This window comes from Abrus precatorius, unplaced genomic scaffold (assembly GCF_003935025.1).
Source record: "Abrus precatorius isolate BTA unplaced genomic scaffold, Abrus_2018 Scaffold7, whole genome shotgun sequence".
Classification (NCBI taxonomy): domain Eukaryota; kingdom Viridiplantae; phylum Streptophyta; class Magnoliopsida; order Fabales; family Fabaceae; genus Abrus; species Abrus precatorius.
Window position 1 is genome coordinate 31,681,353 of NW_020874417.1, and position 16,564 is coordinate 31,697,916.

A 16,564-nucleotide genomic window follows, 5' to 3' on the forward strand; every position below is an offset into this window, starting at 1 on the left:
TTAAAAGAATAATTTTGTTGTGTCGAGATAAAACAAAAATAAAAATGATTAAAATATTGATTATTACAATTCAAAATTACACTAAATAAATATATTTAAATTGTAGACATCCTTATTTTATTTTTTTATTAAGAAATTTTCGTATAATATAATTTACTTTAATTATCCCACTTCTTATTTTATTTTAGAAAACATTTTATCATTAAAATATTCGCAATAATTAAAATTTGTTTTGTCTAAAAAGTAATTTTTCTAAAATATATATAAATACATATTTCTATATTATTTTATATCTATCAGGTTTAACAATTAATTGTTCAAACTCTTCTAAAGTTAATTTTTTGAACTTTCAGCCAGCAACTTATGAACTTCAAGTTCGCTTATATACAGGCTTTAAAGTGTGCTTGGTTTAACTTTCAAGCTTCTACCTGATCTGATTTGGATATAAATTTTCATGTTAAAAGTAGATTTATTCTGTAAAAGAACTTCATTTTTATTTTTAGGAACATTACTTAATAAAACAGTCTTTACCCTATTTTTATTTTATCTATATTATCAGATGATAAATTTTTTTGTGTTGACCTTTGATGCTATTTACACTTAAAAACTATTTTATTAGTTAAATTTATTAATTTTTTTAATTTAACTAATTAATTTTATTAATGTTCTATACTAATTTTATCATACACAACTAAATTAGTATAACAATTAATTTCATAAAACATAAGCCAAATGTCTTGATTGATTGAAGTATTACTGTCCATTCTACAAGTATAATATAATTAGCATTTTTGTTCGCAAGATCCAATGAAGGGATGGATAAGATGTCGTGATCAGTAACTAGTTTCGACCCTTTAATTTTTTTGAATTGATTAGAGTTGTCAGGGATTAAAAAAAATGCTGAGGAAGTATTTAATAAGCATTAATTGTTGAAGAATTGCAATTTGTTATAGCATTCAAGTCAGTGGAATTTTTTATAGATGTAATTGATATTTTAGAAAATATTCTATTATATCCTTTTAGTAGGTTAAAAGTGATCCACTTTAGTCGTTTATTTATTTAAATAAGTTGTTATGGAACAACACAAATTGAAAGTAAACGATCATATATGAAAAGAGCAGAAAATAAAGAAAGGGAAAAGATACAGAAAAGAGAGGCCTATAATTTCATCTTTATAAAGAATATTTATACAAGTGGATAGATGAATTTCATATATATATATATATATATATATATATATATATATATATATATATATATACTCTCGTCATCGTTATGTTCTTAAACGGACAGACGATGGACATCTACTAAATGTGTTTCATTAAAACATTTAAAAAAAACTCTTACCAATAACATTTATGGAATAAGCTATGATTAAAAAATATAATATATATGATGATATCATTGAGGGTTTATTTACTGATACATTAACAAAAAATGATATAAGAGTTTATTTACTGAGATAAATTAATGTTTTTCCTGTTCTCAAATGCAATACTTCAAAATTAAGTAATTTTCTTAAGTTTTGAAATGATCTATGTTCAAAATTCAATGCTTTTACAATATTTGGGAGTGTTCGATAGATTTAATTTGTTCGTATAAAACCATTTTAGCACTTTTATATATATATATAAAACCATTTCGCTTAAACAAATTTAAATTCTAAGTAAAACTGAAAAGAATCTGAATCCATACGTTAAGCATTGATCATAAGATTCCAAAGCTTTTCTTCAATGGCATCTTTTCCCTTCATGATTAAAAGCTTCGTTGAAACTCTGCCTGTTCTCGATTGAATAAATCTGTTATATATCCTTCTGCATTAATGTAAAGTACTCTCTCTCTTTTTTTGGGTACATAATGCAGAATATTTATTTTTAAATTTAACATTAATCTTTAAAATTAATTTTAATTACTCAACATAATAAGAAATGATTAACAAATATATTTATTAGATAAATTGTGAAAATATAGTAATATTTTTCTTATATTTCATGTCATCTCAATTGCTTCGTGCCGTACTTTAATATTTAAACAATGATTATATCCGGCAAATGCACATGCTCAAGTTATAAATTGACTGGAGGTATTCAGATTCTAGTACCTTTCTAGTTTCACCAAAAAATAATATAAGTTTATTAAAATAATTCATTTTCTAATATATGATATGATTTTAAATTAATCTCAAGAGAAAATAAAAATTAAGTTTATACCCATTTTTTTTAAGTTTCTCGTTATGATATAAATTCATATTTATTATGTAAAAAGAATTAATATACTGAAAATTTTATTATTAGACATTGCTATAAAGCAGTTCCAAATTAATTATCAATGATGAATTTAAGTTTTTAAGAATGCAGTGGTATAAATTAGAAGTGTTTTGGCACTTCGTAATAGTATTTATATAATTGTATTATTAAATTTTGTTTGATTTAGTAGTAATATGTTATATATTAAAATAAAATAATATTATAAATATTTATAATTTTATTTTTATGAAAAAGTTTATAGTTTATTTTGTTTAATAATTTTTTAATTAATAATTAAATTAAAAAGTCTCGCATTCTTTAAAAATTATTAAATAATACAGATGTTTAAGTTTAAATAATCTAACTTTCTTGATATATGTCATAATGTTTCTTTAATTAATTTTAAAATATAAACTTTATTTTAACTTTAATTTGATACACTATTTATGTAAACAACGTTGTTAACTAGATAAGCAATATTATAAGTATAACTTTTAATGTAATTATTATAAAATTTAATAAAATTTTAATTATATTCTTTTATTAATATCATTTAGTTCATGTGCTATCTGAGCAGTTCAAGAATTAAAAAGGAGATTTATTTTATTTTACTAAATTTAATAATTAACGATAATTAAATAATAACAATTTTTATTTTTATAAATTTTTCTGATAAATTGAAAAAAAAAATATTTATTATATTAAAATGTAAAAATATAATAAAATTTTAATAGTAAATAATTATTAGTATTATTATTATTATTATTAAATACTTATAATTTGCTCATAAAAATTAAAATTTCTTGAAGACTGAGCTCTGAAAAGATATAGAATAGAAATTTGTATGATAAAATTAGAATTCATACAATAAAGTGATCAAAATAAACAACCAAGTTAAATAAAAAAAGATTTATTCTTCTTAACAACTTCAGTAATAGTTAAGATCGATTCAATATAATAAAATACATTGCAATTTTGTGTTTTTTCAAATTAATAAATACATAGAATCGGTTACTAATACAAAAATTATGAAAAATAGACTAATCATTCATGAACAATTACGACCATTTATTGCTTAGAAGTTACAACAATATGACTACAGCCGTCACTTCAATCAGTAGTTATATCTCATTCTCAATCATTAATTTTTTTTTAAGGTGAAAACAATATTGTATTATGATAAACATAAAAATGTCCCATTAATTTTTGCTTTTCCTAACACGTCTCTATAATTTTTTCGATTACTTAATTAATTGAACTTCAATGAATTTGCTTTTATACATTCATAATATATTGATAATCATAAAGAAATATGTCTCATTTTTAAACTAATAAAGTTTACTTATACCTCATTTATTTAAAATATATTTAATTAATAAGTACAAAATCTCAGTATGCAGTATAAAAAATGCGTAACTTAACATCAATTTATTATCAACAATTATCAATAATAGTTAGAAAACACAAAAAAATAGTATCTAACGTTACTTTTAGTAATAGTTAACAATATCAAAGGATTTTAACGTTAGTTGATACAACTGCTGCGAAAAACAAATAATATAGTATCATTTTTATGTAATCACTAAAAAATTAAGAAATTTAGCGTTAGGCTTGTGTAATCTTTAATAAATAAATGAATTTTAATGTCAATTTGAGAAAATTGCTGCAAATCAAAAAATTTTAGTGCCAATTTAAAATAATTGCCAGTAAATCAAAGGATTTTAACTTAATTTGAAATAATTGTTTAAAAAATAAAATGTAACGTCATTTGTACGTAACTTCTGCAAAAACTAAGTAGCGTCATTTTTATATAACTACCAAAAAAAATAAGAAATTTAACATCAAATTTATATAACTATCAATAAATAAATGAATTTTAATGTTAGTTTGATATAATTGTCATCAAATTTAATGTTTAGTGTAATGGCTAGCAAATAGAAATATTTATTTTAACGTCATTTTTTAGATAAACGCTGAAAATAAAATATAAAGAATAAATTTTCCACCAACTATTCAAAATTACTATTCATCTACATTTTGATGTCACCAAATTTTATTATTATTTTTCTACTCAAAATTGTCTTTTCTAAATGTATCAATTACATTTTTATAATTTTTTTGTCATCTTCTTTAGTTCGTTCAATTGGCTCTCTCTATAATGACTTTATATTGTATATTATATAATATATATGTTCTGACGTTAAAAAATAAATAAAATATAAAATCAAATACCAAAAAAAAAAAGGATAAAAGATAATATTTGAATGTTATAATATCTTTTTTCCTCATATTTTACCATTTGAATGTTAAAATTTAATGTTTTCATACATGAGCATGGTATTCTCACCTTCATGTAAGTTTAAAATTTTTTACTTTTTAATTTGAACTTTTCATTAGTTGTTAGATGTAAGTTAAATGAAAAATTTAAATTGAGTGTAAGAATTTCTAAACTTATACTAATGTAAGAAAATTTTTTCCTTTCATATATTCATGAATTTAAAAATAATTTTTTAAATATTTTATATCAAGAATTATTATTTCAATAATTTTTTAATATTTTATAATAATTAATTTAAAAATAATATCTACTATATATTTTATTTAGTTGACATTATAAATATATGTGTATATATATACATTAATAAAAATAAAATTAATTTTTTACTAACATAATGTTAATAACACTCTTTATTATTGTTAAATTTATAAAAAAAAATTACAATGGATTTTATCTTTTTCACTTTTAAGTTAATGTTGTTTCTGTCATACTTTTATATTTTTTAATAAATAAATTTTGATAAAAAAGTATGTTAAAAAATGTGTCATTAATGTTTTTATTTTTATCATACGAAATACACTCTGAACGTAGAAAGTAACATGTATGAGAACATGTGTTGTTACGTGTTAAAAATTAAATTTAACTTACTTTCAAAGCTCAGTACATATAAAAAAAAAATTAATATAAAACATATTCTAACTTAACCTAATTTTTTAATATAGCATAAAAGTTTATTCAATTTTAATGTTAGATGACTAATAAATGTCCAAGTTCCGTTTCTTGCACACTTATGCACTTATTCTAATTTGTGTGTGACAAAAGTTTGACATGGACTAAAAATGAAATTGAAAAACACTCTTTATAAAACTTGAGCAAACTAACTTTGTGAATTAGTATGTAAAAATGGATTAGACTTATTTTTTATTATATTAATTTAATGAAAATACAATTTTGTTATTATAAAATAAAATAAAATATTTCAGCTCAGAATATTATGTTTATCATATTAAAAAAATATTTTATATTATAACTTAAAACATTTGTCTTAAAGCCAATAGTTAAGAAAACAAATTAAAAAGATAAAGGTTGGATGTAGAAATAGAACAAAACAGGAAGGTTAGATGGGTTAACAAAGTGGCTCAGAATGAGCAGTGATTGATGGCAATTAATAAGGTGAGGGGTGTGTGAGAGCATCAAATGTTTTGGCTCCGACAAAGGAATAGGGTCCGTAGACTTTTCTGCATGCACGTATATGAATGAAGGGTACTGCAACTGGAGCGTTTATGTCTCAAACTGTTGCTGTGTAACAGAATAATTATTCCTATCCGTATGAGGTAAATGCAGGCCAATCAATATTGTGGGCCACTTCTTTAACGCGCAAATACGCACCATTTTCATCAAACTGGACAAAATTGTAGGCCATACATAAGTCAAAGTTTATGCACCATCATGCCCAACTGATTTTCGAATATATCTAAACCTTACTATTTTCATTTTTAACATAAATTCTATAATTATAATTATATATTATCTTGGCCGATAATTCTAGGTCTTAACTGAGATTTTTGTCAGTCATGAACTTCACCGCGTGTCTCGCTTTGTAGATATATATGTATGATACTGTGATTTGGGTTTGTTCCATAACCAACTTAAACACAAGGAATAATTAAAACTGTATTAAGATTAAGCAGGATTAATAAAGATAGATTATATTTTTTTACAAATTTATACCATTTATTTTTATTTTTATTTTAAAAGAAAAATCGAGTGTGATGTTAAAAACAGAATAATTAAAACTGTATCGTACTGTAGAGATCTGGAGGCAACTAGAATACGTTGTAAGCAAACAATGTGTTTCGTTCAACCATCAATATGTATTGAGAGTCAAATAATAATATGCTTAATTTAAAAAATAAATAAATAATAACTTTTAATATATGTTTAATAACATCTAATCAAAATTTATATATAATTATTCTTTATTAAACAATGTGTGATATCATGAGAACTTTATAAATTGACAATATTAAATATTATGATTTTAAATAAAAAAATATTAGTTATTATTTTTATTATATATCTTTAAACATAAATTATAAATAAATAATATTAAAAATATTAATTTTTTAAGACTTTTAATTATGTTTAGAAGTTTTTGGATAAAGAAGTGAATTTATAAATCTTTCTAACCTCTTTTAATAGTATATTTTTTAATTTTTTTAATTTAAAATTTTTATATTAACTATATTTTTTCTTCTTCTTTACTTTTCGAACTATTTTTTTCTCTTTCTTTTTACACTCTCAATTAAACTTTAAATATATTTGTGTGACTAAACTCATTACCGGTTTATATAAACTTTAGAATCAAATTCTTCATAGTAAAAAATAATTGCTTTTATTTAATATGTTTTAGATTTTGAGTTAAATGTATTTTTATCTTTTATTTTGAATTAAGAATCAATTACTGAGTTAGATTAGTCAAAATTTAAAGATAAACTTATTTTATATTGATGAGATTTTTTTAAAGTAAAATATTTCATAATAAATAATGACAAGTGCTAATTATTTTAAAACAAATGTTAATTACAAATAAAAAATAACATACTCAAAATATTATTAGTATATTTTTGTTATAAATTTTAATGTGGCAGTCAATAAAGAAAATTAAATTTATCAATTATTTAAATAATACTTTCTTGCTTTTTTTAAATAATACTTTCAAACATTACTTATCACCCATTATTTAACACACCAATTAATTGGATTGATGTAGGTACTATAGCATGCATTAATTAATACACTTCAATAATTCAGAAAAAAATATAAAACTAAAGAATATAAGAGAGGAGAATTGGATACCCCCAATAATTCTATCATTGTAAAAAGTTGAAAGGAAAATTATAACCTATATACGATTCCGCTAATCAACTAAATGAAGTTGGAAGTGATAAATTAACACAGAAAAAATGAAGAATAGGACATGAATTTGTTACATTAAGTCTCAACAGTAAAAAAGAAAAGTAATTAGAAAAAATAAAACAAAAGTGTATAAAGAGGAGAATAGGATACCCACCAAATGATTGTGCTTATAAGTTCAAAGAAAAATAATGACCTGTGTTATTCCAAACGAAAATTCCTCCATTATAGCAATCTCTAAGATGTGCAAATATAATATACCAAAAGCACAACACAATCTCATCCGTTTTCGTTACTTATAAACCAATCAATATATACGACTTTTTAGAAGAAGAAAAAAAATAAACAAATTAATTAATCATTTATTATTTTGATTGAACAAGTACATTTTGTTTTGAGAAACGCGATGTGAGTAATAGATATTTAGATGCTGATGAAAGGCTGACAAAAGCACATTAAGAGCAGAAAAAGTTGACCCATTTAGATGATGATGATGATGAAGCTTCATCTCTTTCTTAGTACTGACACCCATGAAGAGAAACACATCACCTTGGGTGCACAGTGCCACAGAGACAACAACTGCATGCTAGTGTTTTAGGTTCTTTTCAGAGTGAGGTTACTCACAACTCACAAGATTCCTCTTGGTGGACCCTCCTTCAAGGGTTTATGACTCCATGTGTGATGCTGGCATTTTCTGTTTTCACAAGCCTCTGTTACAATGCATAAGGTAGGGTCCCCATCCCAACAATTTAAGCCTCCTTTAATGTTTTTTTAATCATTTTTTCTTTTCTCATTATTTTTCAATAGTAAGCTTTGATTTGCATTCCATTTTTTCAGCGCCACAGTCAAGTCCATAATTTTCTGCTCCTCTATTCTCATTTCTGACAAATGTCTAATGAGTTTAAGTAAAACGGAAAACGTGGCAATTAATTCACCAAAATGTAAGTTTTTTTTCTCACCTGTGGCACTTTTAGGATTTAATTAGAATTTATTTAATATATGCGTTTAAAGATATATAATTAAAGCATGACATAATAATTTAACTTTTACAATATTTTTAAATTATTAAAAAATATTTTCAGAGGTTAATTTTAAGCATATAAAATTATGAAAAAAATAAATATTATTACATAAAGTATTAAAAATAATAAATATTTAATTTTAATATGTTTAAAATTAGCTCTGACGCTGATGTTAATAGAATAGTTTTAAAAATAAATTTTTATGGAAAAATGTTTAAAATATATTGAAAATTTTAATTGTATAACTATTGTTATAATATAGATTAATATTTTATTCTTTAATAAATTTTACTAATTCATACTTGAAAATCATAGTTAAAAATTAAACTAGAGCACATTAAAATTAGAATAACAATGAATTATTACTAATTTTAAAAAAATATAAAATTCCTTAATTAGTGTTCTTAAAATATTGATTATCAATTTTTTTTTTCATTTCACCAAACATGTAAATTAGTTAAAAAAAATTAAAATCAACTCCTTTCAAAGTATAAAGCTCATTAAAATAGTTTTTATTTTAAAATTGAAATATTACATTGATAATGTAAATTATTTACACAATCATTTAACCATGAATCATTATATCATTACATTTTTTAATTTTTATAATAATTACTTAAAAATCATCTTTAATATTTTTAAATTAGTTGATAGTTTAAGTTGTTTTTACATTAATTGTGTAAAAAATAATTTATTTTTAATCAATTTTTCACCTATATAATTAAAAGTTAAAGTTTAATCAAGAGTTTTAACTATTTAACTTTTATATAAGACTTTATTAATATCAAAATGCAAGCTAAAATAGGAAAGAAAAAAAAAAGAGAAAAAAGTCAATGACAGTCATTTGAAGAGTAAAATATGTCAAAATTGAAACTTAAAAAGAAAAGGACAAACCCCCAATTAATCTTCTCCCATTTACACCAGCACGAACATAAAACAAGATGAAGGGAAGAAAAAAAATTACAACCTTAATTAAGGTCTCTCTCTTCTTTATTGTTCTCTATCTTAAATTCCTCTCTGCTTGGACTTATTTATTATCCCAAAAAAATAAACAAATTCTATAAAAAAGAAAAAAAAAACCATATAATCTTACTGACTATATGCTACAACAAAGTACCGTCTCCCACAGCTCGATACCCATGTGTCATTCCACCGTACTTTTACATTGAAATTCTTTCTTCACCACCACACTCACCAATCGCCGCCGCCACCACCACCACCCACTTTTCCGACAACCCCTGAATGCTCTCTGACCCACTTCAACTCTCTCTCTCATCACTACTCAGCTGAAGCACCCACTGAAGAAGCATTATTCTTGTTTGCCACTATCTCATAGTTACCACCACCGCCACCTCCACCGCCTTCTTCATCCTCTTCATCGTCTTCTTCTTCCTCTCCCTCTCTCTCTTCCTCTTCATCATCCTCTTCGTTCTCCACGTCTTGCATTGTGACCTCTCTCTCCCTCATTAGGTCGTGCTGAGGTGGCCATTGCTGCTCCGGCCGCACCATCAACGGTGCCACCGTGGAGTCCGGCGGCTTGGGCACTTGTTGGTTCTCGAGCTTGTTCTTCTCTCTATACAACGCATCGAGTTGCTGAAAATAAGGACATGTTTTGGAATCTTCTGGTCTCTTCTTGTTGCTTTCCTTAACTTTCTTGAAGTACTTGTTGATGTTCTCCCATTTCTCTTTGCACCTTTTGGGGTTTCTGTTGTACCCAAGCTTCTTCATTGAGTTAGAGATCTCCTCCCAAAGAGGCCCTTTTGGTCCATTCTCTTGATACTTTGCGTCAAGGCTTGTTCTCAGCTTTATCAACGCCTGAACCTCCACTTTTGGCCACCTCGAAGAACTCGCTGGCATGAAATTCTCACCGTTGTTGTCAGCTTTCACTATTTCCATATTTGTCACTTGTTGTTGTGGGACCACGGGTAGAACAACGGGTTGTGCAACTACTGGTGGTGGTTGTTGTTGCACTGGTGCTGCTGCAGCATTTGATTGTGGCTGAGACACTGCTTGTGCTTGTGCTTGTACGATGTTGATGTTACTCAATGCTTGACCAAGGTTTTGTTGTTCGGCTATTTTTTGCAAGAATGACATTACGGCAGCGTCTTTGGCTGCGGCTATGGACCTTTCTTGTGCTAGAATTTCCCTTTCCGTATTGATTCTTTGCATTTCTTGTACTCTCCATGATTCTTCTCTTACCATTCTCTCGTGTTCTCGTTTCTCTATGGCTTCCAAGAACCTCTTTTGTAAGTCCTCTTGCTTCTCGATCACTTCCTTCATTAGTCTCTCGAAGAAGTCCTTCCACTTGCGCTTCCTCTTCCGCCTTCCTTCCAATGTTTCATCGGAGGAGGTTGAGGAGGAGCTAGAATTAGAGAAGGTATCGGCTGGGAAAGAGGGTGGGGTTGCGTTGGTGGTAGGGTTTGCTGTTGATGGTGGTGGGAAATTTGTAGGGTTTGTTGGAAGGTAAGAAGGGTTTGTGAGGTTTATTGATGGGGCAGTGACAATGCCTTGAGGCATGGCTATGGGGAGCGTTGTTGTTGATGGAACAGTGACATGGGGGACACTAGTAGTGAGAGTGGTGTTGGACACTGGTAGCATTGGCACTGTTGTTGGTGGTGATGTAGAAGTGGTTGGTAGTGATACTGTTGTTGTTGCTGCTACTACTCGTGTTGATAGGGGTTGTGGTTTTGATGATGGGTTGGGGGAATGAGATGTTGGAGGGTGGTTCTCAAGGGCTTCTAATTGATCAAAGAAACGATATGTTTTGCCATCTGATTTCCCACTTCGACCTTCTTTGGTTCTCTTGTGGTACTTGTACACGTTCTCGAATTTCTCTTTGCACTTCTTCGAACTTCTGTGATACCCATGCTCTGCCATTTTCCTGATGCCCAAATAGAAGACAAAATTAAAAAAAAAAAAGGAAAAAAAAGAAAAGAAAGAGTTTCTCTCTGGGTTTATCTTATTATATCTTATCAAATTCAGCTAGTGGACAAAGGATAAAAAGCATTGGGAGCATGAGATAATCATAAAATAAAAAATAATGAGGCGAATTAATCAAGTAATATTATTGGAAATGCAAGGAAAAGAAATTAGCGGAAAGGGAGATGAGAGAAAATGTCAAACTTGCATGTAATTCAAGTTGTAAATAACGAAATCCCATGAATTGATGAACAGAAATGTCTCCCATGAAAAACACATGAACCCAAGTTAGAAGATTGGATGGATAATCTTCTACCTTAATTTTCCGTAGGAGTTGGTAACCGAAATAAAAGGGGGAGGGGAGGGGAGGAAAAATCTTGCTTTTGATAACTCAATTCAAGTTGGTAACTTATTTGGAAAATAGGACACCAATCAAAGTGAATGTCAGAAAAGCAAAATCACACCCAAATCATGTAGGCTGCACATCTAAACTCTTTTATAATAATTTATGTTTAAACTCCAAAAGATTAAAAAAATTAAAAAGGAATATTTTAAGGGAAAGGAAATACAAACGGAACGGGAAAGATGGAATTGAAATTGAAGTTAGTGGAATATAATACATTTCCGAGGATAGAAATCGAAAGCAAAATTGAATCCCCAGATCTCCACACCCCATTATTTTTTTCAAAAAAAAAAAATCCCAGAACACCAAAATTCACATGAATTGAAGTGATTTCAATGACAAGAAGCAAGCAAAGAAGCTTAAAAATAATTAAATTAAAAAAAAAAAAGGAATGATGAATCATATATTAAGTAGTCAGCACTCACCTGGAGACTTCTTCCCACAAAGGACCCTTAACACTTGCATCTCGAAACGCCACGTCCATATCCGACCGTATCCTTAACAAAGCCAAAGTCTCTTCTCGTGGCCACCGGTTGCCACCGAAGCTACGTTCACCCTCTTCGATTCTTCCCTTCTCATCATCCCCTGAATTTGATCCAACTCCGCCACCGCCACCTGTGGCCGCCACTGCATCGCCGGAGGCACCACCTTCGCTGCCGCCACCTCCTCCTCCTAGCACAGCTGAGTCCTCAAGCATAGTCTCTTTTGGGTCTCTCTCCCTCTTTTCCACAACAGCACCAGCAATTACAGCAGCTGAGACGAGGAGAAAAATTAAAATTATAAACAGAGAAAAAAAGGGTGGTGAATTCTTTCAAATTTTGATGGGTTTTTATTTTATGTAATCTACATGTGTCTGTATATATGTACCAAAGCTCTCTCTCTCTCTCCCTTTCTATGCTTTGTGTGGGAGGTGAATTTATTATTATTATTTTTAGTTTTTATTTTTATCTATAATGAGAAGAAATAATAATTAATTGTAATAAAAATAAATTAATATTTCTCCCCCCCCCTCCCCCTCCTTTTTTGCTTTTTATTATTTAACTTTTACGTGCTTCCTTTTTTCTTCTCTTTTTTAGCTGTGGAATCTACGGTCTTTTTTATTTTTTTTGTATTGTTTATCACTTCTGGGTTCGGTAAATTCACCTGACTTTGCTCTATCGATTGAAGTAATAACAAAAGTGGCACGGAAAAATATATGCAGGTATTTATTAATTTGTTTATATTTATTTATTATTGTCGAAATTAATAAATATTTGCATAGATTTTTGAACAGCTGCGCACAGGGACGATGGAGATAATTGTTGGTTTTTGTCTGTCCAGCTATTTTTAGTTAAAGGCCGGCTCCTGTAGGTCACCTTTTTCTTTTCCTTTTATTTGTTTATTTACTCTGTTAAAACCATTTAAATTAATTTTAATCTATTTATTTTCTGAAATTTATCATTATCATTATTATTATTTTCTTTTTATTGGGATGAAGATGAAGATGAGCTTTGTTGCTTTCTCTTTTGGGATGTGTTTTTTGGATTTCAGTGGCGGTTGGGCACACTGAATGAGAAATGTCCAAACAGGCCCTAACGTGGTTCCTGCATTGACCTTTAATCATTGAAGCTAATCTATCCTATATTATATTTACATCAGCTTGTTTGTGATCTGGGTTTGTCCCTCCGTTTCACAGTTCCTATATTTTTATTTTATTTTTTTCACAATGTAGATCTGTGAATTGCCCAAAAAGCCCTTCCTTTTAAAGTATATTTCTAAGTGGGTAAAAAAAAAAAAAAACATTGGAGTGTTGATTTTTATTTTTTTCAACTTGTTGCCTAGAACTGTGGTACTCTCTACATGTGGCCTTTGAGGTCCTACCCTGATCGTGACAATTGCAATTTGGACAAATTTAATTTCCTTCACATATCTGATAAAATAAAATTGACACACACAAAAAAAAAAGAGTTTTAAAATATCTTTTTGTGATTCCACGCAGTGTTTTGTATTCAAACTCTTTTTGTGATAAATAAAAAGAAATGTGAATAATAGTAATTCAAATTTTGATAATGAATAAAAATGTTTTTCTTATTAAGTGGGAACCACTGTTGAATAGAACTAGTTTGAAGGAGATCATATTATTAGGCCAAGCTATTTACCAAGCTATTTATGAACAGAAGTAAATGGTGGCCAGTTCTGTTGGTTTTGTGACCTACCCTAATAAATGGCGTCAAAGTTTTGATGGCCGTGATATTGTGCATCATCTGTGATTCCAATGGGAATTATCGGTTTCTTAAATTTAAACAAAGTAATTACACCAAGGAATACTTTGGTACTATACCCAACATTTTTTTTTATAACATTTGTTATGTTATGGTCTTCAGGCTTTGCTTAATCAATCAAAATATTTAGCATTAGTATACATATTTTAAATTTGTATTGAGAATAGGATATATTATATTAATAAATAATAGTTTTTAATGAATATTTAAATATTAGTATGGTATATATTATTAATTTGTTAATTTTGATTTTTTAAAGTTTTTACTAATCACTTAATTTTTATTAGATAAAAGTAAAACTAACAAAGGCTATTCATACATTTAATATTTTTGTTGTGCATTAGTAAATGATAATTTTTTAATTAAAGTAATTCATAATATTTAAAACAAAAAAGTAGTGAATTTTTTTAAAAATGCTAAAGATAAATTAATTCTTGGTAAATGACTAATGGGAGATAACATTTTATTTTGGTTAATGTAATTCAATGTATTTGTCAATTGTATTATTCTTTTTAAAATCATATATTTTTTTAAAAAATATTTCATCATTTTAATTACTTAAAATATTAAGTATTGAAAACAAAAACTATTAATTTCTTGATAGCTTGAAGCATCTATTATGTTTATATAATAATTTTTTCTTAGGAGGATATAAAGAAATTTTCATTAATATCCTTTGATAGGTTATTAAATATTTATTAATTATTAGTCATTCTAGTGAAACTAAATATTTTTCATACGAACTAATAATAAATTCTTCTTTGATAATTCAAGGAAAAGTAATGCATATCATGCTGATCCCATTTCAGTTCTTAAAACAAAAATATGTTATATAAAAACGTGATTTTGCTTAACTATTTTCTTAAAGATCCGTTGTCATAAAAAAAACAAAAATTTGTAAAAACATCTATGGACAAGGTAAAAAAAAAAAAAAAAACCGGTGCATGAGTTTTAAAGAACTATTTCAGCTCTTCAAGAAACTAAAATTTTAGGATTCTGACTTTTGTTTACAGATGATTTTGTAGTATTTTAAAAAAAAAATTAAATATAAAACCTTTTTTCTTGTTCTTCCAAGAAATAATTTTTTATTTATTCTATATCTCTATCAGTAATCTAATGTATAAAAGTGATTTTCTTATGCAGTCAAAATAAATTTAATTTATATTAAAATGGTTTATTAATTAGCAGGACTAAATATAATTTAATTTTCTCATAATTAAAATTTAAAAAACCATACACAGTCATTTTTTTCAATAATATATTTTCATAGTTGATTCAGATATATACTGAACGTTAACAATGGGGAGGGCTAAGTTTTTTAAAAGCACACAGGCATTTAATTTTATTTCCTCACGTAATTATTAAGATTATTATGTTAACCGTATTCATTAGGAAGATTTAAAATTTTGTTATCTTAACAAAGTGATGCAATTTCCTTATAAAAGTAGAAACCATGAAACAGTGTCATAAAAAATTTAAAAAATAATATTTTATTCTATTAATAAAAGAAAGATTCGTAAATTCAGTTATAAATTTTTTCTAATTATTCTTAGAAATAAATCATTTTAAAAAAATTAGTACTGTGCTAATTTTTAAACCAAGAAAAAAAGGTGGGGAACATGGAGTCATTGGTGACGGTGTGATTTATTGGATGATTTCCCATATATATATATATATATATATATATATATATTCTATATCAAAGACAATGGCTCCTACCCACACACAATTATGGCACCACCGCTGTGCAATGCTATGTGAACGTTGCGTTTCTCTTTCGAATTTTAAATTCCAAACCTCTTTGATCGTTGCACTTGCACTTGAAAATGACTTGATATTGTGATAAGGTTGTTGAATATTGAAAAAAAATAATATATTTTACTTGTTATATAATTTCATTTGGTATTATCTGTATAATTTGGTCAATTTGGAAATCTTTTTTATGAACCATTTTATCACACGAGACAATAAAATTTCTTTTGAAAGACAGTATTGCTTAGAATTAGTAACCATAATAAATGTTTACTAAATCGTTCTTTTTTTCTGGGGAGGAATGCATTCTTAATTATGTGAACCTTTAATGTCAATAAATGTTTGTGACAAAACCTTTGGTCAAATGAAACCCCCACGGTTAAAGGAATTGGAAATAGCTATTGACATAAAAAAGCATCCCAAAGAAAATAAAAATTGAAATAAAGAGTGGTAGGAGAACAGAAATTGGAAAAATATATTTACTTTTTTTTTTTCTGCCATCAATTCAGTAAGTCAATAATTGAGTCTAAAACAAACAAGGGGAAATGCAAGCATATATATATATATATATATATATATAATGCAAGGGCGTGGGACCCACTCAATCAATATACCATTTAATGCATATAATCATCAAGGATTAGCTTTTTATTTTGAGATATATTTAGTTATACAAATCTAATTTACAAAGCACCTGCGAATCATGTGCAAAGGGCATTTTAGCCAAAGCAGACAAAGAATGCACAAGGCAATGGGTAATGGTGGGG

General features: G+C 27.0%; 1 protein-coding gene across 2 annotated transcripts; it reads right to left on the reverse strand.

Moving 5' to 3' along the window:
* Positions 1 to 471: 471 nt before the first annotated feature.
* On the reverse strand, positions 472 to 12,649 carry LOC113871356 (trihelix transcription factor GT-2-like). 2 transcript variants are annotated; one of them, XR_003505799.1, is made up of 3 exons: positions 12,210 to 12,603; positions 9,516 to 11,343; positions 472 to 485 (listed from the first exon to the last, which is right to left on the reverse strand). XR_003505799.1 is itself a non-coding variant. In XM_027508430.1 (2 exons), exons 1-2 carry the CDS (start codon positions 12,479 to 12,481, stop codon positions 9,741 to 9,743), a joined length of 1,875 nt encoding a protein of 624 aa, XP_027364231.1. In that variant the 5' UTR covers positions 12,482 to 12,649; the 3' UTR covers positions 9,337 to 9,740. The 2 variants fall into 2 exon arrangements, 1 of the variants encoding a protein (XP_027364231.1); XM_027508430.1 differs by lacking the exon at positions 472 to 485 and having other exon boundaries at positions 9,337 to 11,343; positions 12,210 to 12,649.
* Between the last annotated feature and the right edge of the window lie 3,915 nt (positions 12,650 to 16,564).